Source organism: Rhinoraja longicauda, chromosome 6 (assembly GCF_053455715.1).
Source record: "Rhinoraja longicauda isolate Sanriku21f chromosome 6, sRhiLon1.1, whole genome shotgun sequence".
In the NCBI taxonomy this organism is placed as follows: domain Eukaryota; kingdom Metazoa; phylum Chordata; class Chondrichthyes; order Rajiformes; family Arhynchobatidae; genus Rhinoraja; species Rhinoraja longicauda.
In genome coordinates, this window is record NC_135958.1 from 70710273 (window position 1) to 70737466 (window position 27194).

Genomic DNA, 27194 nt, shown 5'->3' on the forward strand with positions numbered 1-27194 from the left:
ACTGCCCAAGACTCTCGATGGTATCTACACCCGAATGCGCAAAGGTTTAAAATGTCAGTTGGAGGGACCACACCACCAACTCCCAGCTCTATGAGGAGATTCCACCTCTGACCAAGAAGATCAGGTCAAGAAGGATGAGGCTCACTGGTCATTGCCACCGCTATCCAGAAATACCAGCAAACAAGGTTGTGCTGTGGGAACCCACTCACGGAAGACGGAACCCGGGACGACCAAACAAGACGATGCTGAGGACGTTGATGGAAAACGCATATGTGGAGACAAAAGAGGAGCTTGCCAGCTGTATGGAGGACAGAGATGTGTGGTGCGTCCGTCACCGTGCCCGTCGGAAACCAGCATCACTGTGTCGCTCATGTTTTCAACGATTTAATAATAATAATAATAATCATCTGAAGAATTAATACTAATTCCTGTCTCAGCAATTTCGTTGTAAAAACCATGTTCTTGGATTCAGCTAAGGGTGCAGGATTGGAATGTGAGGTTCACCAGTCCGTCTTTAATTCCATGCAGCCAGTACACCAATTTAGTGGTCTACATGCTCCATTCCAAGAATTTAATTACCCAATGGTACTAACTAGGCGGTTCACCAGCTGGCTCCATCAGCAGGGGCCCAATATTTTGAGTAGCTACTTCTAGTTAAAACCAGGTCTGCACTGCTATAAGGAAACTGCAGGAGGTAGATCTAACATAAGATTCAGTGTATGCAGGGAGAAATCTCACAATGTTAGACTCCTAGAATTTATGATGCTGCTCCAGAGATTTTGTTGCAGGAGGTGCAAGATCAGAGAGAAGTTCTGAATCAACAAAGCACCCAGAAAGGTCTCCAGATACACATTTAGTAGGCAATAGGAATGAAAATCTAAAACTTGTAAATCTTGGAAAGCTAAATAGGCAGTTGGCATTGGTGGTCTTTGATAGAATTATAACCCAAGGATTTGGATGTTTGAAACCAACCTGGTACCAATGATCGATTAGTTGGAATTCCCAGCCAACTCATTTTCACATCAGTGAGCTGAAGATAACATCGGGCTGATGCTGTGGCTTCTGTTGCTGTTGTGCTATAAACTGAAAACACCCAATATCTGCTACACAGAAGATTAGCATGCTATCTTTAAAGGTCATTGTTGCTGTGCAAACTTAGACTTGCTATTGTGGCAATGGGATACTGTGTAAAGATAATTCTGGGTGTCACTGGCACCCAGTGGGTGACTAGGATGCTGAAGCAGTCGTTCAGTGGAGCCCTTTGCTGTCAGGAAGATAACATTTGTCCTCTTACGCACTACTTTACTAGTACCGCTCAGCTTGCCAAATCCAGATTGCCAGTGCACGTTCTGTTGTCGGGCTATCTATTTGCAGAGTTTCAAGGTTATTTTCCAAGTCTATCACCTAGCTTCTTCAACCAAAGATTAGCAGTCATTCAATAGTTGCTTGATTAGTAGATCACCACGATGTAAGTGCACTAAGACAAGCAAATTCACATGAAAGACAAGCATCAAAAGAATACATATATACTAAAGTGATTTTGGTATTCAACTTGGATTAATTTCATTTGCAATTTTTTTTTTCTAACATTTGTTTCGGAATGCCTTTTGTTTTGTCACCGACTGGCACTTCGTAACAATAATAATAATAATAATATTCATTTATTGTCATTGCAACGAGTACAACGAAATTAAAAAATAGCCAATCCTGACGGTGCGTACAAACATATATGCAATAAATGCAAAAACAAATAAATACATAAATACAATTAAATACAATTATATTAAGTACAAGATTTTTTAACGGTGTTGCCTAGTGCAAAGGTAGTGTTCAGTTCTCGTATGGCCCTGGGGTAAAAACTGTTTTTAAGTCTGTTTGTTCGGGATTTGATCGACCTGAAACGTCGACCAGAGGGCAGATGAACAAACAGACGGTGGCCGGGGTGGGATGGATCTTTTATTATTTTACCTGCTCTACTGAGGCAGCGTAGGCTGAACAGGTGCTCCAGGGAGGGCAGTGAGCAGCCGAAGTGAAGGAAGGTGAATTGTTAGTCTTAATAGAGAATTGGGCTTGTAGTTACTGTTAATGGTTTGGATGATCTTTTCAACAACAGATTGGGCTAACAGAATTTGCTAGATTGATTGCCTCCCTGCATCTTTCAGCCTCTTACCATTTAGCTGGTGTCAAGGGTTGACCTCTCATGGTGACAGGGCTGTGCAGACTGCCATTCAGCTTGATGTCTGCTCTGGCTGGAGCTTGAGGGCACCTCTGGAGCAGGGGACAGGGGAAGTGCTGTTTCTGCATTGCAACCACCTTTGCTCAGATTTTGTGTGGCAGCACAAGTTTCATTGAGTGTGTGGTGCACAATAGTTATCAGCAGTGTTATCAATGGATCAATTGGTAACAACTGACAGCAAAATGCTAAATGTTGCAAATATATCCATGACATTTGATGTCAGGGGAAAGTCCGATGACACATTCGACTGTCTCATCCATCTTGGGTTATGCAACTTTATGAGAAGGAACAGCAGCAAATAGTAACAGCAGCCAAAATCAATTAATTCACAACTAATCTGTAATTAATAAATCATTCCTTAAAGGAGTACTGGCCAGGTCTTTCATGGGGAGGGCCTTGGCTGGGTCTGTGATCACCAAAGTGGCAGCATGGCATCAAATCAGCATTGCACTCAGATTGACATCCTGATCTATCATGCTAATAAACTCACTAATAATAGCATCCAACAAGATTTACTCCATGAATCTGACTGTTATCCCACCTTTACTTCTGTTCAAAAAGCAGTATTAGTGTCCCTTCTTTCCTCTCAGTTGATCAGCAATGATTGAATAGCAGAGTAGACCTGAATGGCCTAATTCTGCTCCAATAACTTATGAAAATAAATGGTGTTTACAATGCTGTATATGTGCCAATTATATTTCAAAACTCACAAAATATCATCTTTAGTCTGATTAGTAACTATTACTTTCAGTTTAGCCAGAGAGAAAATCCACATTAGTTTTCCCCATTCAAATTTTGTTTTAATTAAAATCTTTTATGGATCGTAGACAATGAAGGAAGATTTGTGAACACAAATTTTGTTTTCTTGAAACATAAAAATAATATGTTGGTGTTCAGAATTTGCAAGCACCGTGGGTGTTCTCTGTACTCATCTATAGATGGATTTTGTTAACAGCTTGGAATTATCGTAAAAATTGTATTATTCGTTTTAATTGTAAAAATTAAAAACAATATTATAAAATACAAGTAAAATGTCTAATTTCAGACATGCAAAAAGGTGTTTTATGCGATAGGACAATGCATGTTTTTTCAACAGTCATAACTAATTGGCAGAACAGAATTCCAAATAGGGCAAGAATAATTATATTTGAGGATGGTATTTTGTCCTTTGATTTCTATTTCATTTTTTAAAAAGTCACATCTGTGCCCTTAAAAGATTTTATAGTTGCCTTCACTGTTCTTTGCATAAGTTTCCTTACAAATTTTGCAACACCAGATTTACCTTTCATAAGTGTAAATATATCCTGCTCTTTTATGTTCCTTAACAATTTAAAACAGTGACCTCTAGAGAGTCATATAGCACAAGACAGGCCCTTAAACCCTGCAAATCTGTGTTAATCATCAAGCACCCATTACATTAAACCCTTCTTTTCTGCATATATCCTCATTAATCACCCTTCAGATTCTACCATTTGCTAACACAACAGAGCAATTCACAGTGACCAATTAACCTAACAACCCACACATCTTTGGGATGTAGAAGGAAACTGGAACTCCCAGAGGAAACTCATGCACTTATGAGAAGAATATGCAAACTCCACACAGACAGCATCAGAGGTCAGGGTTAAACCTGGCTGCAACTGTGGGGCAGCGGCTCTACTAATTTTGCCACTAACAACATCTACCTTGCCTCCTTTACAATGCTGAAAGTTTCTCACTAAGGAGTGCCTTGTGTTTCACTGATCAGAATTGTATTAATTGTTTAAAATTTATCGTTTAAAAATCCTTACTCATTGTTTAGTACTACAGTATTGATTGGTTATGCTGAGCACTTAGGTTGTTAAAATTCATTTTATGCATTCTACAGAAAACATGGCCTGGGTCAAGTATCCATAACATACTGAATGAAATTCTATCTGCCAATGGTCCCTTTCTTTTGTGGGTAATTATGGTTGTTCAGTCTCAGCTCTTGAATACTGAAGAATTGGAAGAATCCTGCCTGTTAGATGTAGACCAACAAAGCACAATGTGTTTTGAATTATTCACTGTACTCATCTAACACTCCTCCAGGGCCCAGACACTTCAAGGAGCTGAACTTGTTTATTAACACAAAAGCTTCAAATCACCACCCATCTACTCCCTCTTTGATGTGTAGGAAGGAACTGTAGAATGCTGGTTAAAATTGAAGATAGACACAAAATGCTGGAGTTACTCAGCGGGACAGGCAGCATCTCTGGAGAGATGACCAATCTCTGGGTGACGTTCGGGTCGAGAGCCTTCTTCAAACTCTTGTTAGGGGAATGGGAGGTACATAGATAAGGAAGTGTATAGATAAGTAAGTGTAAGGTGTGAAAACATGACAAAGGGAATGAAGTTCAAGGAAAATGTAGAATAGATCATTGTTAGTTGGGAGAAGGTAACACAAAGCAAACGGATCACAAGTCTTACTGTCTCCGACTACATTTTATCACCAGTCTTATAGTCTCTGACTACATTTTATCTGTTTGCTTTGTTGTTACCTTTTCCCAACTAACAATGATCTGTTCTACATGTTCCTTGATGTCCATTTCTTTTGTCCTGTTTTCACACCTTGCAACTTCCTTATCCATGCACTTCCTGATCTATCTACCTCCAACTCTCCTGACATCAGTCTGAAGAAGGGTCTCGACCTGAAATGTCACCCATTCCTTCTTTCCAGAGATGTCGCCTGCCCCGCTGAGTTACTCCAGCATTTTGTGTCTACTCCCACTAAAATCCTTGGATAGCATAGACCAAAATTGGCATTTGTAGGAGCAACAGAAGAAGTCAGGAGAGAGAAATAAGAGTTAGGATAGTTCCAAACTGGACCATACCAGAAAGATAACTAGCTAACAAATGAAGAGTAAATACAGCTACAAATTCTCTTCTGGATGAGAGGCTTGGATTTTAAAAAAACATAAAAGGTTAGAGTAGTGAGAAAAATCTAATTCTCTCAATCACAATTACTACAATTTGAATTAGTAATGTATTACGAATTGTAAAATTTAAAAAAGCTAATTATTTACCCTGCCATTCTAAACCTTTATTAAAGAAAGCAGTATTATATCCATGTTATAGGAGCACCTTATTTTGGGTTCTTTTATTACTAAATACTCCATTTAGGAACTGGCCAATGACTTGTATTAAGATTTTAATGCTGTTTTAGACATACAATTATGAATTGGAATGTAATATTGAAAGATATATAGATAATAGGTCACTGAATTGTAAATTCTGCTGGCTGTGTTTCTGAGTATGCAGGTTTAGCAAAATCTGGCCCCAATCAGAGAGGTGTAAGAAGGAACTGCAGATGCTGCTTTACATTGAAGGTAGACACAAAATGCTGGAGTAACTTGGCGGGACAGGCAGCATCTCTGAACAGAAGGAAAAGGGAACGTTTAGGGTCGACACCCTTCTTCAAACCAATTCTTTCACAAGAAGAGAAAACAAACATATTTATGTTTGTGCGCACACAATCTCACACGCATACTCCGCCACCCAGCCACTCACGCACAACTCCTAGCAGCCAGTTGCACAGCAGCACTGTTAGGATTCTGGGACCAGATCAGCTCTCCACCCTCTCTTCTGGCGTAGAGTAAGTGGCATGGGGGACCTAGAGGGAAGGGGATGAAAATAAACTTTTGGCAAAGGGGGAAGAAAAGAATAAGAGAAAAACAAAACATTAGTTCGATAGTGCAGAAATGGTACACATTTCAATCTAGTTTATAGGGTGGACCGATTAAAACATAAACATGTGTAATAAGGACTTATGGAACAAGACTGATTAGAATTAAGACAAGGATCTCCTCTCCCCATTTGAATGGCACAACAGTCTTGAGGGCCTGAAAGACCTACTCATATGTTCTGTTCAATTTAATGTCATATATTACTAGGGTAAGTCAAAAGGGTCTTTCACTTCCCCAATCTTCAGCCAAATTATACTCCAAGAGGTAACACGGGACTGTAATTAAATTAAATTTAATAAAGGCTTATTCCAAAGTGCATTTAACTTTTCAACTATAAAATTATGTTATACAATAAAGAGTACTATCTTCACCCCCCCACCTACTCCCCCCTCCCTCACACAACAATCATTTCAATGGCTATGGATTTCGCTGCATGAAACCAAATTCCTTGAGGATGTAAAAACCCTCTAAAAATGTCATGTTTTATCAGGTAGCAATTACAGGTATTTTAAAAGTTTGAATGGGTTTGAGTCAATTATTTTTTTAAACCCCTGGAATTTCTGGAACAAAATTTATTAAAACCATGTGATGCAATTTAATAACATTAAATATTAACCAATTCCCAAATTTCTGATTTTCATTATTTCAGAGATTGCAAATCAAACGGCAATTTCTAATCATTGTGAAGGTCTCAGAGATCAATTTAATACTACCTGCCCCGATACAGAAATTGGGAGAAAGGCAAATGAATAGAGGTTACCTTTCCCCACTGCGCCTTAAGCACATTAACTACAGCATCACAGTTCCACCTTAGATGGTTAACATACATAGGTCTGGTTTCTTTTAGTGTAACTGACTCAGCAGTTTGTTAGTGCCTCTTAACAATAATACCAATTTGAATTGTGACTTCAAACTAATACTTGCCAAATTTGGCTAAGCAATTGCTGAAGTAAATATTTTGAGGGGGGAAGGAGGCTTGAGCAGAGGACTTTACAACATTGATGTAGTGAGCTCTTGGTAAGTTGGTTCTGAAACATTTCAAGCATAGGCTGAGATCCCGAACTTGACCACATCCTCTTCCTGAAATTGCCATTTCAGCAATGTAAATGATCTATGCTACTTATTTCTGCAAATATCCATTGATTCAACCAAAGTTACTTGTTTGATTTTTCCAACTGACTTTGCCCCCTCCTGCTCCCCAACACACATACGCACACACACTTTTTCATCAATCCTTTGCAAAAGAAAAAAATGAGCAAAACATGAAAGTCTGCTCTATACCAACTTGTTCTGGATGTTTGCAAACTGTACCCGCTGAATGGTAGCAAAGTAGAAAATTACACAGTATATCATGCAATACTTGGATCTGGCTTGCTGCACTGTATCCATCGATTAAAAAACATGAAGGATTAGAACTTACAATAATTCAACCCTGACTTCCATTTTATGAATTCAGCTCAGCCAGAATAATTGCATTGATTATTGTACTTTTCTTGACATTTTTCTAGTGGTTCATTGGGTACTGTACTGGTACACAGAAGTTTGTTCAGTCTTCTCTTTGTCTGGCAGTGTTGACGTTTGTTAACGTTTCACTTTAACAGGATTCAGCAGATGCTTTTGTGACCTAAATTCTTGAGCCGAAGCAGAGTAAGAGAATGTTTAGCAGGCACTAGCTGAAACCTGTTTTGCTGTGGGAAAGAGATTAAAAAAAAAAATCTTATGTTTGTAAATAGTCTTGGCAAAATGATTAAAATAAATCATTTTAATATCACTGGACTAAATTCATAAGGCATTTCATACGACACCATTCACATGACACACAGCCAAGTTAACCAATACAGATGAATGCAAAGGGGGAATTGCAAGCATTCATAACCATGTATCATCTTTTGTAATATTTTCCTCAGCCAAGCTAAACTTCAAGCTGCATTTCACCACAATGTTTTCATATGGAATCAACAATATATATTGAAATCTGAAAGCTCTTATCCGGTTTAACTCGGAACTAAGTAACTACGTTTTACTTCAACTTATTCTTGATAATGCATTGCATTATACATAAACCTGAATTAGCATGAGAATTGTACGTCTTGCTTGTGGAGATGGTAAATTATGCGTTAAGAGTGAACAGGAACATAGTGTTTGGTATTGGTACCTGAACTTTACAGCCTGGGAAATGTTTATGAATGAACTGACAAGAATCAACAAAATAGCAGAGTTTTGAAAACGTTAAAGAATGCACAAGTTTTAATGCAGAAAAAACAAACTGGTAGGTGAACTAGCTCTGTAGGTAGCTTGTCATAATAAAACTGCATGTAAAAGTTGAAATTTACATCATTATCTGTCAATTCCCATTATCTGTCTTCAAATTCAGTGTTATGAAAAGTAATATCTGAATTGCAAGATTAGATTTTTTTGTTGCATTCAACAATTTCTCTGTTGGGCTCCTGAATTTGATATAACAGGCATGTACTGACGAAAGTTACAGTTACCCGATTTTGAGAGATATTTTCACTTCTTTTAAAAGAAACCGGCCATCAGGTCAATAGGATTGGTTTTAACTTGTTACATATTTTTAATGAATTTGTCAGAAAAAGCTATATAGACTTATTGCAGCTAAGGAAATGATGGAGTAAAGAGAAACCACAGCAGACTGTACAGAGCAAATGCAAGAAAATAGTTTGGAGACAGTGAAACTCGCCAATCACTTATTTGTGCTGAATGATTTGTTTAAATGTCTTGGTCGGTAAAGTTAGCGGAGCACTGACCTTGGCTAGCAAAGCAACTTTCTAGCTGTGTTTTGAATACATTTTGTAATTACGCGAGGAAATGAAATCCTGCATCCCCAGTAGTATAAACTCAAGGTTATGTAAAAATGACTAGCTGACAAATAACATTTTCCTCTGTTGCAGCCTATGTATGGATTTTTGTCTTCAGGACAATTATCATTGTTTTTCTTAATTATATTTAAGAAGTGTATGGCTTCTGTTTTATAATTCTCCAAAGCTAGCTTAGTCAAGGTTAGCAACACAACAGCACAAGAAATAGTGCTGTTGCCTGATAATATCATATCAATAGACAATAGGTACAGGAGTAGGCCATTCGGCCCCTCGAGCCAGCACCACAATTCAATGTGATCATGGCTGATCATTCTCAATCAGTACCCCGTTCCTGCCTTCTCCCCATACCCCTGACTCCGCTATCCTTAAGAGCTCTATCCAGCTCTCTCTTGAATGCATTCAGAGAATTGGCCTCCACTGCCTTCTGAGGCAGTGAATTCCACAGATTTACAACCCTCTGACTGAAAAAGTTTTTCCACATTTCCATTCTAAATGGCCTACCCTTAAACTGTGGCACCTGGTTCCGGACTCCCCCAACATTGGGAACATGTTTCCTGCCTCTAACGTGTCCAACCCCTTAATAATCTTATATGTTTCGATAAGATCCCCTCTCATCCTTCTAAATTCCAGTGTATACAAGCCTAGTCGCTCCAGTCTTTCAACATATGACAGTCCCGCCATTCCGGGAATTAATCTAGTAAACCTACGCTGCACACCCTCAATAGCAAGAATATCCTTCCTCAAATTTGGAGACTAAAACTGCACACAGTACTCCAGGTGCAGTCTCACTAGGACCTTATACAACTGCAGAAGGACCTCTTTGCTCCTATACTCAACTCCTCTTGTCATGAAGGCCAACATTCCATTGGCTTTTTTCACTGCCTGTTGTACCTGCATGCTTCCTTTCAGTGACTGATGAACTAGGACACCCAAATCTCGTTGTATAAAAACGTTATATCAAAACATTTTTTTCTCATTTTCTATGTCTTTCAAATATCTAATTGGAAATTTATTAATGAATCCACACTTCTTGCTCTCTTCTTAATATACCTTGTATCAGTGTCCAGAATTGAATAAAGTATATGTCAATAAATATTTTATTTTCTTAAATGGATCTACAAGAAAAAAATCTATTAACAGTAATTAATCTCACTAGTGTAAACCTGGTGATTGTTCAAAAAAGCAAATTTATGGGAAATGCAAAATCTTCAGATCATCTGTTTCAGCTCTGGTATACGAAAAAGCAACTTACTGCAAACTTTTATATACAAGATGAAATGTTCAAAAAATAACAATATCTGCAAGCAGATTGCAAGCAGAAAAAAAAGCACTTCAAAACTTTGGTGCTTTTTAAAAAAAAATGTAGTGGTGGAAAATTCAGATTCAGCTGTAAGTTCCTGGTAATATCTACAGAGAAAACAGTGCCCTCCATAATGTTTTGGACAAAGACCCATCATTTATTTATTTGCCTCTGTACTCCACAATTTGAGATTTGTAATAGAAAAAAATCACATGCGGTTAAAGTGCACATTGTCAGATTTTATTAAATGGTGTTTTTATGCATTTTGGTTTCACCATGTAGAAATTTACAGCTGTGTTTATACATAATCCCCCCATTTCAGAGCACCATAATGTTTGGGACACATGGCTTCACAGATGTTTGTAATTGCTCAGGTGTGTTTTAATGCCTCTTTAATGCAGGTATAAGAGAGCTCTCAGCACCTGGTCTTTCCTCCAGTCTTTCCATCACCTTTGGAAACTTTTATTGCAGTTTATGAACATGAGGACTGAAGTTGTGCCAATGAAAGTCAAAAAAGCCATTGTGAGACTGATTAACAAGAATAAAACTGTTAGAGACATCAGCCAAACCTTAGGCTTACCAAAATCAACTGGATGGAACATCATTAAGAAGATAGCACTGGTGAGCTTCTAATCGCAAAGGAACTGGCAGGCCAAGGAAGACCTCCACAGCTGATGACAGGAATTCTCTCTATAATAAAGAAAACACCTGTCCGACAGATCAGAAACACTCTTCAGGAGTCAGGTGTGGATTTGTCAATGACCACTTCATGAACAGAAATACGGAGGCTACACTGCAAGATGCAAACCACTGGTTAGACCAGAAAATAGGATGGCCAGGTTACAGTTTGCCAAGAAGTACTTAAAAGAGCAACCACAGTTCTGGAAAAAGGTCTTGTAGACGGATGAGACAAAGATTCACATATATCAGAGTGATGGCAAAAGCAAAGTATGAAGGAACTGTCCAAGATCCAAAGCATACCACCTCATCTGTGAAACACGGTGGTGGGGGTGTTATGGCCTGGGCATGTATGGCTGCTGAAGGTACTGGCTCACTTATCTTCATTGATGATACAACTGCTGATGGTAGTAGCATAATGAATTCTGAAGTGTATAGACACATCCTATCTGCTCAAGTTCAAACAAATGCCTCAAAATTCTGGCCAGCGGTTCATTCTACATCAAGACAATGATCCCAAACATACTGCTAAAGCAACAAAGGAGTTTTTCAAAGCTAAAAAATGGTCACTTCTTGAGTGGCCAAGTCAATCACCCGATCTGAACCCAATTGAGCATGACTTTTATATGCTGAAAACTAGCCCCCAAAACAAGCATAAGCTAAAGATGGCTGCAATACAGGCCTGGCAGAGCATCACCAGAGAAGACACCCAGCAACTGGTGATGTCCATGAATCGCAGACTTCAAGCAGTTATTGCATGCAAAGGAAATGCAACAAAATACTAAACATGACTGCTTTCATTTACATGACATTGCTGTGTCCCAAACATTATGGTGCCCTGAAATGGGAAGGGGGAAGGGAAGGTGTCTATGTATAAACACTGCTGTAATTTCTACATGGTGAAACCAAAATGTATAAAAATGGCCTTTATTAAAATCTGACAATGTGCACTTTAATCAGGTGATTTCTTTCTATTGCAAATCTCAAATTGTGGAGTACAGAGGCAAATAAATAAATGATGGGTCTTTGTCCCAAGCATTATGGAGGGCACTGTATATAGCACAGAAATAGACCATCTATCAACATAACCATCAATTAATTCCCTCACCTAGCTTTCCACTGAATACATACACACAACTTAATCTATTCTGTAACATGAGATTTCAGATCCTGAATAATTTCCGGATAAAACTATTTTCTTTTGTATTTGATTTCTTGCTGATAACCCCTCTGGTTACGTCTTTCCCACAAATGGAAACAACGTCTCTGCCGACTGATAAAGGATTCTAACAGTTTTCAAGGCCTCCACTGTAACATCCCTCGACCTTTCCCTTTCCAGAGGCATAGACAATTCATCTTTTCCCGATGTATTTTTGGCATAATTTTCTTTGCATCCACTCTAATGCCTTCATATGTTAAAATGCCAGACAGAACTGGACAAAGTTCTTCTAATGATTTAATCAAAGATGCCATGGAGTTAAATAATTTGAATTTTGCAATTGAAGCGAGTGTAGAATTGCCACAAAGGTTATGGTTAGACAACATTGTGGGCAAATTATTGACAGTTTCTCTAAATCAGTATTGGAGGACACACCAGTTGTTACTCATTTTCCAATTTTTTTTAACCTAACGTCATTCAATCACATCAAATGAAAGAAAAAAAATCTCTTCTCAATGGTGTCCATGAATTCACTAGTTAAGTGCAAGAACACTGCTGGGGAATGCAAACAAACACTTCCATAAAGAATTTTACCAATTCGGTTACATGTAAGAGGGTGGCACTTACATGTAAGAACACCATTATATTTGCCATTTCCAGTTTGATAGCATAAATGCAAGCAAGGAATGGGTTTACAATAATGCCAAAAGTGCCACGGAAATTTGTATTGAGCAATGAAAGTCATTATATCTTAGGCCCATGAAATTAATAACTTTCCATTGTCCTATTGGTTCTCCAGCCAAATTGCATTTGAGTAGCAAAATGGACAGCAGCTTTTTATTTACAAAAGTTGCACTATTTTCAGATGAATTATCACTGGCTGTAATTATAATCATCGGCCTCCCTGCTCTTGATCACTTTCTGTTAAATGACTCACAGGCACAAGATTTTATTTTTAAAGAATGTCTTTCCCTGAACTCCTGAATCTCCTCCTTAAATATCTCCTGTTGCTCCGATTGATTTACCATCAAGTATCTGTTTCCAGTCCATTGCTGCTAAATCACTTCACAGCCTAGTGAAATTAGGCTTACCAAAATTTAGAGGCTACCCTTGTCTTCTTCCATAACAATGCAAAATTCATTTTTCACTATTGAAAAATGCTCTTCCAGTCATACTCTTCCCATCTATCCAGCTTCATTCCCCTAATCTGAAACCAGAATGTCCTTTTGACTGTCTTGTTATAAACCTGGTTTATATGCACATCCCATTTTATATCTTCCTTGGACTGTCCAAAGATTTATAGTATATGGCAAATAATGTGATTATCCTTTTATGTTATTTAATCAAACCATTTAGCCAATTTAAAGATCATTCTAACATTACTTCTGGCTTGATTGTAATCATAAATAGTCTTCTTTGACTGGAAAGCACACAACAAAAAGTTTTTCTCTATACTTCGATACATGATACAATAATAAACTAACCTAAATCCACCTTGCCTTGGTTGCGGAAAAGATTCAATGGGCTGAATGGGCTATTCTGCTCATGTCTTGTGAAACAGATCATTCACTATCTTGGCATCCGATCAAGACTTAACTAGCCTTTAGTTCCATATCTTTTCTCCCACACATTGCCACTAGCCACTGTCATGTATTCACCAGTCTCGCTGTTTTGGCCTATCTCTCAGTAAAACACCACACCATCTCACTGTTACTTCCTGACTCAATTTATCCCAATGCTCTCTTGACCATCCTCCACTTTCTAATCTACAGTTCATCCAAGTCCTTGCTGCATGTCCTTTCCCGCAAAAGTCCAACTTGTCTACCGCCACTTTTTTCTGCATTCTTGCCGAGTCATTCACTTTCCCCACTTCCTTCCTGTGAGGCTGACTTGATGTTCATTTTCTCTTAACATCTCTGTCAAGGACCATGCAACATCATTTAGAGGTATATTATTGGAGCATACATTCTTGATATGGCTGAGATGCTGTACTTGAATTGTGTTTTAGTGTTTACCTGTCCTATCAAAATGTTCAATATCTCCATTTAATTGAAAACAATGCGAGAAAGAGATTGTCGTCAATACAATTAATTAATGAGAAATGTGGGATAAAAAAGGACAAAAAAAATCAATTCATTTGAAAACAAAAATAATACAAAATAAATGTATATAAGAAAATAAGATGGATGTAGCCAACTATTTGAACACAATCATTGCTGGGACAAATTTAAAAACAAAAAAAAATACATAAATGTGGAAGCATAGAAACAAATAAATACACTACAGGAATTCAATGTTCATATTAATTAGATATTTTTAGGGATATTACAAGTGTCATTTTTTTCTAGTGACAAAACTCACACATGCATCTTTACCTACTGGTTGTGAAGATGCTAAATATGAAGTAATTTTTAAATTAATTTGATATTCCATAAAGCACAAAGCTCATTGATAAGTCTGGTTTGTTGATCAATATATATACATCGATACTAATCAAATTAGGATATACCCACTCTTAATTTAAAGTCAATTACATTAAATTGTTGTATTATTTGGATTTGTTGCTCAATTAAAATGACATTTTTTAATATGCTGAATGATTTAAATAACTTGATTAATCCATTCACCACTGTACATGAAATTATGTTGAATTATTTGGAATACTCTGCATTGAATGTCAATGATCTGGACAAAATCATCTTAGACCTTCATTTATTCAATATTTATATACATAATTCCTTACTACGTTTGCTTTTTGTTCTATTCAGTGCACATTTATTCCTCATCCAGCCTCGCCAACTATGGCTGGAAGAAGAATGTTCCATAAATGTTTCAGGCTAGTGTCATGAAGATGACTAGTAGTGGTCACACAAAACTCCAATATAAACTTCAAAAGATAGTGACTTTGGAAAAGAAATAGAAAACACTTTAGTATTCCTGGAACCTTTACCAGAACTACACTTTCAAAAACTTAAATTCTAACAAATGATATCAAGTGTGGGTTTGCAGCTTTTTAATTTTTCTGTACTATTTCTGTTGTATATGTCAAGCTCAATTACATAGATCGTTGGTGGTGAAAGTGGACACTTGTTGGCTACTGCTAGATTCTTAGCCAACATTTAATGAGTTCTAATTAAAATCAGAAAAACATACATCTCCAAAAACTGATCCACAGATAGTGAAAACCTTCCTTACCTGTAAACATCATTACAAACAGAGAGATAGATACTATCCAGGATACTCTGCTGTTGGACTCCTCGAAGTATGTCATTAAGTCGTAAAAAAAAACACCGAATGATTTAATTATGCCATATGTGAGGGCTTCAATGAAAAAGAAGGAAACGGCTGTGATCCAGCCCCAACCTCCATCTGGAGTCTTTGTGTAAACATTTCTAGTCCATCCTCCTGTCTTTCCCGCGAACACCGTCATTTCCACGATTTGTTCTCTGCATTTAGAAATAAATAATTGATTTCAGTTTTAAAATGCTATGATCTATAAATTTCACATTTAGTATTAAATACACATGACAGTGCTAACATCACACGATCGTACAAATTAAGGGCTGGTGCAAGCCCCTCAAGCCTATTGTCATCTAATAACATCATGGATGACCTAGTTATAATCTCAAATTCACATTCTCACCTACCCCTGTAACCTTCCATCTCCTGGTGTGACAAGTATCTATCGCTGCCTTAAAAATGTTTAAAGACTGCTTCCATTGCCTTTTGAGGAGAATCCCATTGGCTCTCAATCTCCAGAAAAATGTTTGCATCATCTTTGCCTTCAATGGGCAATCCCTAGTTCTAGATTCTTCACACAAAAAAAACCTGTCAAGATCCCTCAGAATCTTACATGTTTTAATTAAGTCTCCTTTGATTCTTCTGTACTCTGCTAAATACAAACTTAGCAGCTCCAAATTTTTCCTCATAAGACTACCTGCCCATCCTAGATATTAGAGCAGTAAATACGTTCTTTGAAATTACCCATCCTTAAATAAGTCCACCCATACTGTGCACACTACACTAAATGTGGTAGCACCAATTTCCTATAACTGAAGCAATACCTCCCTATTTTTATTCAGTTCCCTTCATAATAAACAATACCAACCAATTAGCTTTCTTAATTACACTGCATCTACTGACCAGCCCTTTGAATCATGCCCCAAATCCAATTTACCCCCACAGGAGCTGCCTGCCCCACTGAGGTCTTCTGTATTTGGTTTTATGCTGTTTTCAGCAGAACCACTCAATTGGTACCTGTGTTGTCAGCCCTTTACAAACTTTTGAAAATCAGTTCCCAATAAGGCCAACTCAGTTTTAACGTCACCCATTCCTTCTCACCAGAGATAATGCCTGTCCTCAGCATTTTGTGTCTATCGTCAGGTTAATGACCACAAAGTTTCAGATCGTACAACAATGTTTAAGTTTGCAAGAAATTAAAGAAGGTGCTGAATTTCCCTTTGGGAAAATAAAGTGAAGATAAAGATGCTGAAGGGGGACCTTTATTGTTGCCTCTTAATGTAAAGTAGTCATTTTTATAGTCATTCAATTCTTTTAAAACTGACAGCTTTTTTAAGCAGTCAGATTCTTTTTTTGTGTGTACTTTCCACAGGAATTCTTGACATCATGGTCCTTTAGATTTTGAAGCCTGTAGTAATTTTTTTTACTCTTAAATTGTAATCCATTTTGACTTCAAGGATGTCTGTCTAGCAAATCAGAAGCATTGCAAATTAAAATGTATTCCACGTTTGAAATGTTGGTGGATAAAACAGAGAAGCATAGTTGCTTATAAATGGTGAGTTGCTTATAAATCGATGTTCAAGTAAAAAGACACAAAGTGCTGGAGTAACTCAGCAGGTCAGACAGCAACTCTAGAGAGCATGGAGAGGCGACTTTCCGGGATCCTTCTTCAGATTCAAGCGGCAGTTTGAAGAAGGCTCCTGACCCAAAACATAACTTATCCATGCTTCCAGAGATGCTGCCAGAGTTACTTCAGTACTTTGTCTTTTTTTTAAACCAGCATCTGCAGTTGCTTGTATCCAAATTCAAATGGATCTAGGTGTCCATGTTACAAGCCATCAAAAAACAAGGACAGCAAGCATTTAGGAATGCAAATACACGATATGTTGATTTTATTACAAGAGATTTCAATACAGATGTTTTATTCCAGTTATATAAAGCTTTGTTGAGACCGCACATGGAGTAATGTATACAGTTTTCCCCACCGTACACAAATAACAATATATTACTTTGGAGGGAGTGCTGTTAAGTCTGGTTCTAGGGATGTTAGGTTTGCCTTATGAGGAGAGATTGAGCGAAGAGTTTAGCAGAATGAGAGGAGATTTCATTGAAACTTTAAATAAAACTTTACACGGCTCGTTAGGTTGGATGCAGGAAGATACTGTCCCTGGCTCAGGCATCTTAAATGAGGGGTCAAAGTCTCAGAATGAATTGCTAATCATATAGAACTGCATTGGGTAAAATGTCTTCATGTGAAGGATAGGGGATCTACGGAATTCCCCACCTTGGAGAACCGTGAAGTTTCAATAAGTGATTACATTCAAAACAGATTTATAACATATAACATATAACAACTACAGCACGGAAACAGGCCCGTTCGGCCCTTCCAGTCCACGCCGACCACTCTCCCTGACCTAGTCTCATCTACCTGCACTCAGACCATAACCCTCTAATCCCCTCTTATCCATATACCTATCCAATTTACTCTTAAATAATAAAATCGAGCCAGCCTCCACCACTTCCACCGGAAGCCCATTCCATACAGCCACCACCCTCTGAGTAAAGAAGTTACCCCTCATGTTACCCCTAAACTTTTGTCCCTCAATTCTGAAGCTATGTCCCCTTGTTGGAATCTTCCCCACTCTCAAAGGGAAAAGCCTACCCACGTCAACTCTGTCCGTCCCTCTCCTAATGTTAAAAACCTCTATCAAGTCCCCCCTCAACCTTCTACGCTCCAAAGAATAAAGACCCAACCTGTTCAACCTCTCTCTGTAGCTTAAGTGCTGAAACCCAGGCAACATTCTAGTAAATCTCCTCTGTACCCTCTCCATTTTGTCGACATCTTTCCTATAATTTGGCGACCAGAACTGCACACCATACTCCAGATTCGGCCTCACCAATGCCCTGTACAATTTTAACATTACATCCCAACTTCTATACTCGATGCTCTGATTTATAAAGGCAAGCATACCAAATGCCTTCTTCACCACCCTATCCACATGAGATTCCACCTTCAGGGAACAATGCACAGTTATTCCCAGATCCCTCTGTTCCACTGCATTCCTCAATTCCCTACCATTTACCCTGTACGTCCTATTTTGATTTGTCCTACCAAAATGCAGCACCTCACAGAACTTTGGCTATTATGTGAGTCAAAGAATATAGAAATAGAGCTGATAATTGTCGCTGAAGTTGATCGGCCACAACTTTGATGAAAGGAGCAGGCTCAAAAAATCTAATAGCTGCTCTTGTTCCTTTCTCTTACATTCTTATGTATTTTTTGCAGTTATAATACACATAATTTTGAAATCATTAAAAATTGTGTTGACATGATGGCAATCTATAAATCATAGACTGAGAATGTAGTTGGACAGAACATCCACCTACTTAGTGAAGTTACCATTAAGTTTGGAGAAATTCCCTAGGGTAGACAGTGCAAGCATATTCACTGGTGTAATGAAAAGTACAAAAAACAGTCCTCCAGGCTTGAACAAACTATCTCAGTTCTAAGTTTATGTAGGGTCAGAATGGGAACCAATTCATAGAACTGTCTGTGTACTAGATTTTTTACAAAATGGCCTCTGTCATTTATCGTGAGGTAGAATCTTCATATCTGCAAATACTAGTGCACATCCAGTGTTGCTTAGTAGTAATGTAATGCATTGCAGTAAATAATGTGGAAATCATAAAAACGTTACTTCATTCAGTCATTCCCACCATATTTAATACATTCAAAGACTGCTATAGATCAGATGCAAGTCCTTTCCCAAATTCAAACCTTTACCCACTGTGGATGGTGCAGTGATGCAGTAGTTAGTGTTGTTGTCATACAGCTTCAGCAACCCTGGTTTCACTCCTGACCTAGACTGCTGTCAGTGTGGAATTTGGATGTTCTCCCTGCGATCACTGGGGCTTCCCCAGCTAAAGCAGCTTCCTTCTGCAATCCAAAGAGGTGTAGGTAACTTATTTAACTGCTCTGGAGAGCTGGTACAGACTTGAGTGGCTAAATGGTCTCCTTCTAGTCGTAAAAAAGCTGAAATTAAGGAACTACCTTATCTACATCACTTCCTATTTTCAACCATAGCCCTTTTATTTCAGCTGCACTAACTAATTCAATGTAGAGCTGATAACCAAACATCTTGCTATTTGATACGCTACATATAGAAAATAATGTTAATCAGTGGATGCCAAATTTAAAATCTTGGTAATCAAGGGGAGGAGAACAAATATCCAAAAGGTTGGCTGGTAATTTGTTAGCAAATTCAAAGGAAACTAAAAAACACACTGGTTATCTATTTTGTAAATCATTCAAGCCCATAATCATCATAATAATCATAATCGTAATTATTTGTAATTTATTAGCCATGTTTTGCAACATGCGAGGAATTTGGTTTGCCATACAGTCATACCAAAAAAGCAACAAGACACAAAACTACATTCAGATTTGACATGAACATCCACCACAGCGGCTCCTCCACATTCCCCCTGTGATGGAAGGCAATAAAGATTTATCTTCTTTCCTCCTTTTCTCCTGCGGTCGAGGGAGTTGAACCATCCGCAGTCAGGGCGATCGAGGCTCCCGCAGCCGGCGATCAAAGCTCCCACATCGGAGTGATCGAAGCTCCCGTGATCGGGGCAGTCGAAGCTCCTGCGGTTGGAGCTCCCGAAGTCAGTCGCTCACCAGGAACCGCAAGCTCCACAATTGTTAAAGTCCGCAGGCTCCCGCGGCTGGAACTCCCAAGGTCCCAGCAGGGGGCCGCCAGCTCCACAATGTTAGGCCGCAGTGCAGACAGAGATACGACACAGAAAAAAGGCACATCTCCGTCGAGGAAAGACATAAAAAAAGTTTCTCCCCCCCCCCACCCCACCCCCACCACATAATACAAAACTAAAGATAAACTAAAACATATATTTTCCAACAAACTAAAAACACAAAGGAAAAAGACGAGACACACCGTTGGCGAGGCAGCCATCCTACGGCGCCCACTGAATTCTTGGCAGTTTACACAATACTTTTCCAAACTCATCATCCCAGTAACCAAGAATCAATTGCTAAATGAAGTTGAGCACGGAGTTGACCGAAACGTCACCCATTCCTTCTCTCCTAGATGCTGCGTGACCTGCTGAGTTACTCCAGCATTTTGTGATACGGAGACAGTTAGGATGAGTTTTGCACCATCTGCTGGCCAATTTGTACGTTTAAAAGACTGCACCGAGTGCGTTTCAACAGCTGGAGGAGCACCGAACACCTTTCTGTCAAAGCGTTCCTTTCCCCTGCACAGACACCGGCTGCAGTCTCCACTGCACCAACTTAACACAAACCCCATCGCGTATTTGCAGACATTCATTTTCCTTTCGCGAGATATTTACAGTAACAAACAGCGTAAAGAAGACAGGAGGATTTTCCAATAGGCTTGTAATTTAAAACACGAGAACTATAATTGCTCATAATTATCAAATTGCTCATTCGGCTCAAGGAAGTCCCGAGATCGCCACCGCAAAGGTAGACACAAAATGCTGGAGTAACTCACCGTGTCAGGCGGCATCTCTGGAGAGAAGGATTGGGTGACATTTCGGGTCGAGACCCTTCTTCAGACTAACAATATTGAGTTAAATTGCTCAGACACGTGGTCTTACAGTAAAGAGTATGAATAGCACCTTAAAAAGGGAACCGGTTCCAAATGCAATTCGGTGCTCTGAAATACTGCACTTTAAGACCGAGACACATACTTTCGAATTTTGTAAACGTGCTAAGTAAATATTGAATATCCACGAGGTCCAAATGATTTGATATCAGTCGGAATTTAACTTATGCCCGAGCCCTCAAACGTACAAATCTCGTCCAAAAGACTTGTTTTTTTTGGATGACAAAGGTAATTCTGATTCTGATACTCACCAGCCGAGTCCCCCAGCTCCGCTTAAATGTGTTCGGGATCCAGCAGCAGCGCGTCGCAATTTTTTTTTGTGCGAGGGGAGCTACGACGAAAAACAAAACAAAAAACTAAGCCTCCAAACAAACATCAACCAATGCATTTAAAATTTTTAAAACTTGCTGTTTACGTTTACATTTGAAGAAAACAAGATGGAGAAACGTTCTCCCCTAAAGATGACACCAGCTCACCCTTGTGGGACACAACGGGTAAGATCCCAAACACGGCAACAAACGCACCATCAAGAAGTTTAATTGGTCAGCACAGCCTTTAAGTTTTTTGTTTAAAATATGTACATGTATAAATATTGTACGTCAGACCCTCGCCACATATTAATCGGGTTTTCCGAGACTTCCACTGAAGGTATAGGATGCTCCAATTATATATTCAAGTGTGGTGTTGTCATATGTCCCAGATAGAACAATGAAAGTGACTAAGTAATATGTCACTTGTCAAACTTAGGAATTAGACTGCGGCAAATTAAAAAATAAAAGACTTACCTTTATCGTACCCCGGGAAATGTGTAGAGATTGTGCTGGTGTTTGTACAGAAGCATGCGTTACACCCGATCGTCAGCGGCAGGTTAACTATTTTAAAGCTGCTGCTGCTCTGGGGAAAGCGTTGAACAGCTGCTGATGCGCCGGGTTGCAAGGTCGCTTCCTCCTCGGCCCCGGGTCGCGTCTTTGCCGCAACTCTGTGCAGCACCAGATTCTCTTCTCTCTCTTCCCCCAAACACTTATTCGACCGGCTTCCCCTTCCGATGACTCGGCTGATATAGACCGCTCCAGCCGGTTTCCGCGTGTATGCGCTCTGCGTGCACGCTCTCCCCCCCCCCCCCCCCCCCCAGGCCCTCGGTGCGAGCGCAGCGCGGGTGCAAGAGAGGAGCGCGCTCCCAACTGTCACCCTATCGTGCACACGTGGTGCCGCCGCCGGTTTAAACAGGTCTATTCCAGTCACAAATCGAGAGAAAACCCGATGGTTATACATTGTTCTGACGTTAACAGGAAGTTCCACAGGAGGTAAATTGGAGTAGATTGCAATGGGGGAGAAATTAAACATCTTTATTGTCTGCCCCTGCCCACTCACTATTTAATATAGCTAGGCAGCATCCTTAGAGAATATATGAATAGGTGACGTTTCGGGTCGGGACTCTTCTTCAGACCATGTTTAATATAGTCGGTATATCCGAGAGAGTTTGTAGGAAGGAACTGCAGATACTGGTTTAAACCGAAGATAGACACAAAATTCTGGAGTAACTCAGCGGGTCCGGTAGCATCTCCGGAGAGAAGGAATTGGTGACGTTTCGGGTCGAGACTTCAGTTTTCAGTATTTTAAAAGCTGCAGTGGTTTTTGTTTACAACCCCTTCATGCTTTTAAATACACTGGTAGGAACAAAAGAAGCCAACATTGGATTTTAGTCCGAAGAAGTGTCCCGACCCGAAATGCCACCCATCCATGTTCTCCAGTGATGCTGTTTGGCCTGCTGAGTTACTCCAGCACTTTGTAACCTTTTTTTGTTGTAAATCAGCATCTGCAGTTCCTTGTCTCTATCCTTAGATTTGAGATTCAACGTCATTCTTTAACTTAAAGTCAAGGATCTTCAAATTAGGTTAAATTCAAATAAACTTAAATGTCACAGTAACTGATGAGACTGCCTGAGCTGCAACTTGGATTTATGTGGTCCCTTGAGCATGGTAAAACGTGCCATTTCCCTACAGATGAGAGCTACAAGATTTAGCACAAAAACGTGCCACTTCCCTACACATGAGAGCTACAAGATTTAGCACAGATCCACAAGGGGCTGAATGAACATATGAACAAATGCTTGGTCAAAGATGGACTTTAGGTATCACTCTCTACCCCTTAAGAGGGGTAGACACAAAATGTTGGAGTAACTCAGCAGAGCAGCCAGCATTTCTGGAGAAAAGTAATGGGTGACGTTTCGGGTCAAGACCCTTCTTCAGGCGATGCTGAACTTAGAGGCCTGGCAGCTGGTACAGTTGTTGATGGTTTAGCAATTAAAGTTCAGTGTGTTTGAGAAGTAGCGTTGCAAAATCATTTGTGTTTAATAATAATAATAATAATAATGCATTTTATTTATATAGCGCTTTTCATATACTCAAAGACGCTTTACAGAGATTTTGAGAACATAGGGAAATTAATAAATAGATAAATAAGTAAATAAATAAATGAACAGAGAAAGGAGACAGAAGGTGAGGTGACCTTCAGTGGTTGAAGGCAGTACTGAACAGGTGAGACTTCAGTGATGTTTTGAATGTGGTGAGTGTGGAGGAGTCTCTAACGGTTTGGGGTAGTGAGTTCCATAGGGTGGGAGCAGCGATGGAGAAAGCCCTGTCCCCCCAGGATCTGAGTTTGGTCCGGATGTGGGGGGATAGGAGATTGGCAGCGGCAGAGCGGAGGGTGCAGGTGGGAGTGTGCCTGTGGAGGAGGTCGGTCAGGTAGGATGGGGCCAGGTTATGGAGGGCTTTGTATGTTATGAGGAGGATTTTGTACTGGATTCTCTGGGGGATGGGGAGCCAGTGGAGTTTATAAAGGACGGGGGTGATATGGTCACGGATCGAGGTGTGTGTGAGTAGACGGGCAGCGGAGTTTTGAATGTATTGAAGTTTATTGATGATTTTTGAGGGTGCGCCATAGAGGAGGCTGTTGCAGTAGTCCAGACGGGAGGTGATGAAGGCGTGGATGAGGGTTTCTGCAGCTGTGGAGGAGAGGGATGGACGGAGACGGGCAATGTTTTTGAGGTGGAAGAAGGCTGTCTTTGTGATGTGTTTGATGTGTTTAAGATGAGAGAAAATAGAAGCCATGGAGGGGTTTGAATTTATGAGATTTATAAAATCATGGGAAGGTAGATTTGATAGTGAGAGAAACACTACTGAGAATGTGATGTAACAATGTCACCTAATATGAGGACTAGCGAGTAGTTCAGTAGTTGGCTTCCAGGGTACAGGAAGTGAATCTAACTGGAGATTGACATTTAAATTGGAATAGTTTGAGATGAGAGTGAAATTTGAGCTTGAGCTACGTCTCCTGGGAAAAAGCTGGGGTTTGAGAGATCCTTGTCCTTTGGACTGGTAAGATGGAAGAAAGGTGGAAATGATAGAATTTACAAAATACTCTCAGTTTTAACATTCAAGAGGTCTACAAGGCCCTCATGTTCATCGTTGATGTTGAGGCTGGAGGAGACACAAGAGACTGGAATCTTGAGCAGATGCTGAAATCTTGAGCAAAAATACAAAACGCTGGAGGAATTTAGCAGGCCAGGCAGCATCTTTGGAGGGAAATGGACAGATGACAGATGAATCCTTTCTCAGACCGTTGTTTAGTCTGAAGAAGGTTCTTGACCTGAAATGTCATCCTTCTGTCCATTTCCCTCCACAGCTGCTGTCTGATCTGGTTTCTCCAGCATTGTGTTTTTAGTTGCGAGTGGAGGAGATGAGAATGGGTTTAAGAAAGATGGTTTGTAGGTGTGAAAAGGGGCCAGAGATTATCTTTGCATTCCAGGATAAATTATTCTTTGGATAATGATCAGTCTTGATAGAAGAGAGAAAGACTTGATAGTGTTTTATGTAATCAAGATAGTACTGATTACACTAGTTGATCACCATATTTATTCAAGTGTGCATTCTTAGGCATATGTAGGCAAAGGTGGGGGCCTGAGGGCTATAAATAAAAATAAGTACAGCAATTGGCAGATGCTCAGCTAGCACTTGAGGAATTATAAACTGTGGCCAACAAACAACAGATGGCACACCTGATGTCTTCTCTATCATTGCTAGGAATTTCAACAAGGCTAGCTTGAAGAAGTCACTTAGAAATTACTATCAGCATGTCTCCTGCAACACCAGAGGATCAAACACTCAGTAATTACAATTCCATCATCAAATACATTTATCACTCCATTCATCACCCACACTGTGGGAAATTGGACCACCTGGCGGTACTGCTTGGATAGACACAAAATGCTAGAGGTACTCAGTGGGTCAGGCAGCATCTCTGGAGAAAAGGGTTGGGTGACGTTTCCAGTCGGGACCCTTCTGCAGACTGAAAGTAGGGTGTTGGGAGGGGGGGGGGGGGGGGTTGAAGAACTGGAGGTTAGAAAAGATCAGGGCCGGTTACAAATGACCTCAGGCAGGATGATGCCCTGGTAGGCCCATTGTTGGCAAGGGACCGAATGCAAAGCATCCTCAAGGGTGAAGGTGAGCAACCGGAAGTGGTAGTGCATGTCGGCACAAACGACATCGGGAAGAAGAGGAAAGATATTCTGCAGCTTGACTTTAGAGAGCTCGGAAGAAGGCTGAAAAGCAGGACCTCCAGGGTAGTTATCTGGTGGTTTGCTTCCAGTTCCTCGTACTGGTGAGGGCAGGAACAGGGAGATACGGGACCTGAATGTGTGGCTGAGGAGCTGGTGCAGGGGGCAGGGATTTAGATTCTTAGACCACTGGGATCTGTTTTGGGGTAAGGGTGGATTGTACAAAAGGGACGGGTTGCACCTCAACAGACGGGGGACCAGCATTCTGGCAGGCAGGTTTGCCACTGATACACGGGTGGTTTTAAACTAAATGTTTCAAATTGGATAGACAAGGATGGAGGTAAAGGGAAGGAGAGTATAGGAAAAATTAACACCCCAGAATTAACGGGACAGAAAGCTCACGAAGGAACAGGAGAGAATGGCCAATTGTAATAGGAATCGATGTGGAAGCTGAGATGAGCAAAGGATTAAAAGTACTATATATGAATGCGCGAAATATAAGAAGTAAAGTGGATGAGCTTGAGGCTCAGTTAGAGATTGGTAGGTATGACATTGTGGGGATTACAGAGACATGGCTGCAGAAGGATCAAGACTGGGAACTGAATATTCAGGGTTATACGTCCTATAGAAAGGACAGGCAGGTGGGCAGAGGAGGCGGGGTAGCTCTGTTGGTGAGGGATAGAATTCAGTCCCTTGTGAGGGGTGACATAGGGACTGACAATGTAGAGTCACAATGGATAGAGTTGAGAAATTGTAAAGGTAAGAAGACACTAATGGGAGTTATCGATAGACCTCCAAACAGTAGCCTGGAAATAGGGTGTAAGTTGCAGCAGGAGTTAGAATTGGCATCCAACAAAGGTAATGCCACTGTGGTTATGGGGGATTTCAATATGCAAGTAGGCTGGGGAAATCAGGTTGGTTCTGGACCCCAAGAAAGGGAGTTTGTAGAGTGCCTCCGAGATGGATTCTTAGAGCAGCTTGAACCTATTTTCTATGTTTCTATGGAAGGTGTGATCTCAAGAAGGATACCATGTGGTGAACTGTATAACTGGTTAATGACTAGGGTGGAGGAAGGGGCAAGAGGGGAGGGGGAAAATTGAGGGGAGTGAGGTTGGAAGTTACTTATCATTAGAGAATTCAATGTTCATCAACTGTGACTGGGCTGAGATGCAAGGTTCCAAGGTGAAACCAAGTAGCTCAAATGACAGTGTCACTCCTGAGTAAGTGCAATGCCTTCTATGTTTGCTTGAAAAGAGAGAACAATTATATACCTTTACAGGCCCCACAGCCCCAGAAGACCCTGTGATCTCAGTCTCTGAGGCTGATGGCAGCAGATCTTTGGAGAGGATCCGACCCTGATGTGTACCTGGCCACATTCTCAAAACCTGCGCAAGCCAACTGGCCAGAGTTTTAGCGAACTTTTCCTCCTAAGAATTCTGCACCTTTTACAGAACCTCATATTCCACGTGGATAGCTTACAACCCAATGGTATGAACATTGAATTTTCCAATTTTAAGTAATACCCCCCAAACCGTTCTCCCTTTCCTGTGCCCTCCCAGCATGACGACGGGTCTTGGTCAGAAATATTGCCTACCCATTCCCTCCACAGATATTGCTTAACCCGCTGATTACTCCAGCACTTCGTGTTTTGCTCAAGATTCCAGCATCTGCAGTTCCTTGTCTCTCCATTTTACTCAGCTGGTGTCAGTTTACATTAAGGTAATTGAAAGCCTCTGTTATTACAGATTTTATTTTTACTTCCCAGATGCTGCTTAGGCCTTGGCTGCAATACGTTACTCTGACTGTTTCAGGGCCTGTGATACACTCCCAGAAATGT

General features: G+C 40.1%; 2 protein-coding genes across 7 annotated transcripts in view; one reads left to right on the plus strand and one right to left on the minus strand.

Moving 5' to 3' along the window:
• LOC144594584 (monocarboxylate transporter 7-like) overlaps nt 1-21883 on the minus strand; it is a 41001-nt gene extending 19118 nt beyond the window's left edge. Inside the window, exons 1-3 of one of the 3 annotated variants that reach the window (XM_078401312.1) lie at nt 21588-21883; nt 21054-21133; nt 15113-15363 (exon numbers count right to left, since the gene is read on the minus strand). In XM_078401312.1, the coding sequence (XP_078257438.1) occupies nt 15113-15347 (235 nt within the window). In that variant the 5' untranslated portion in view covers nt 15348-15363; nt 21054-21133; nt 21588-21883. Of the gene's footprint in view, nt 1-972; nt 1606-5764; nt 5868-7360; nt 7629-15112; nt 15364-21053; nt 21134-21587 lie in introns of those variants that run through there. The other 2 variants (XM_078401314.1, XM_078401313.1) reach the window with 2 other exon arrangements.
• arsg (arylsulfatase G) overlaps nt 1-27194 on the plus strand; it is a 137599-nt gene that overhangs the window by 28264 nt on the left and 82141 nt on the right. The window contains exon 1 of one of the 4 annotated variants that reach the window (XM_078401311.1): nt 21180-21296. The exons of the other annotated variants lie outside the window; for them this stretch is intronic. The gene's annotated coding sequence lies outside the window, so the exon portion shown is untranslated. Of the gene's footprint in view, nt 1-21179; nt 21297-27194 lie in introns of those variants that run through there. 4 annotated transcript variants of the gene reach the window in all.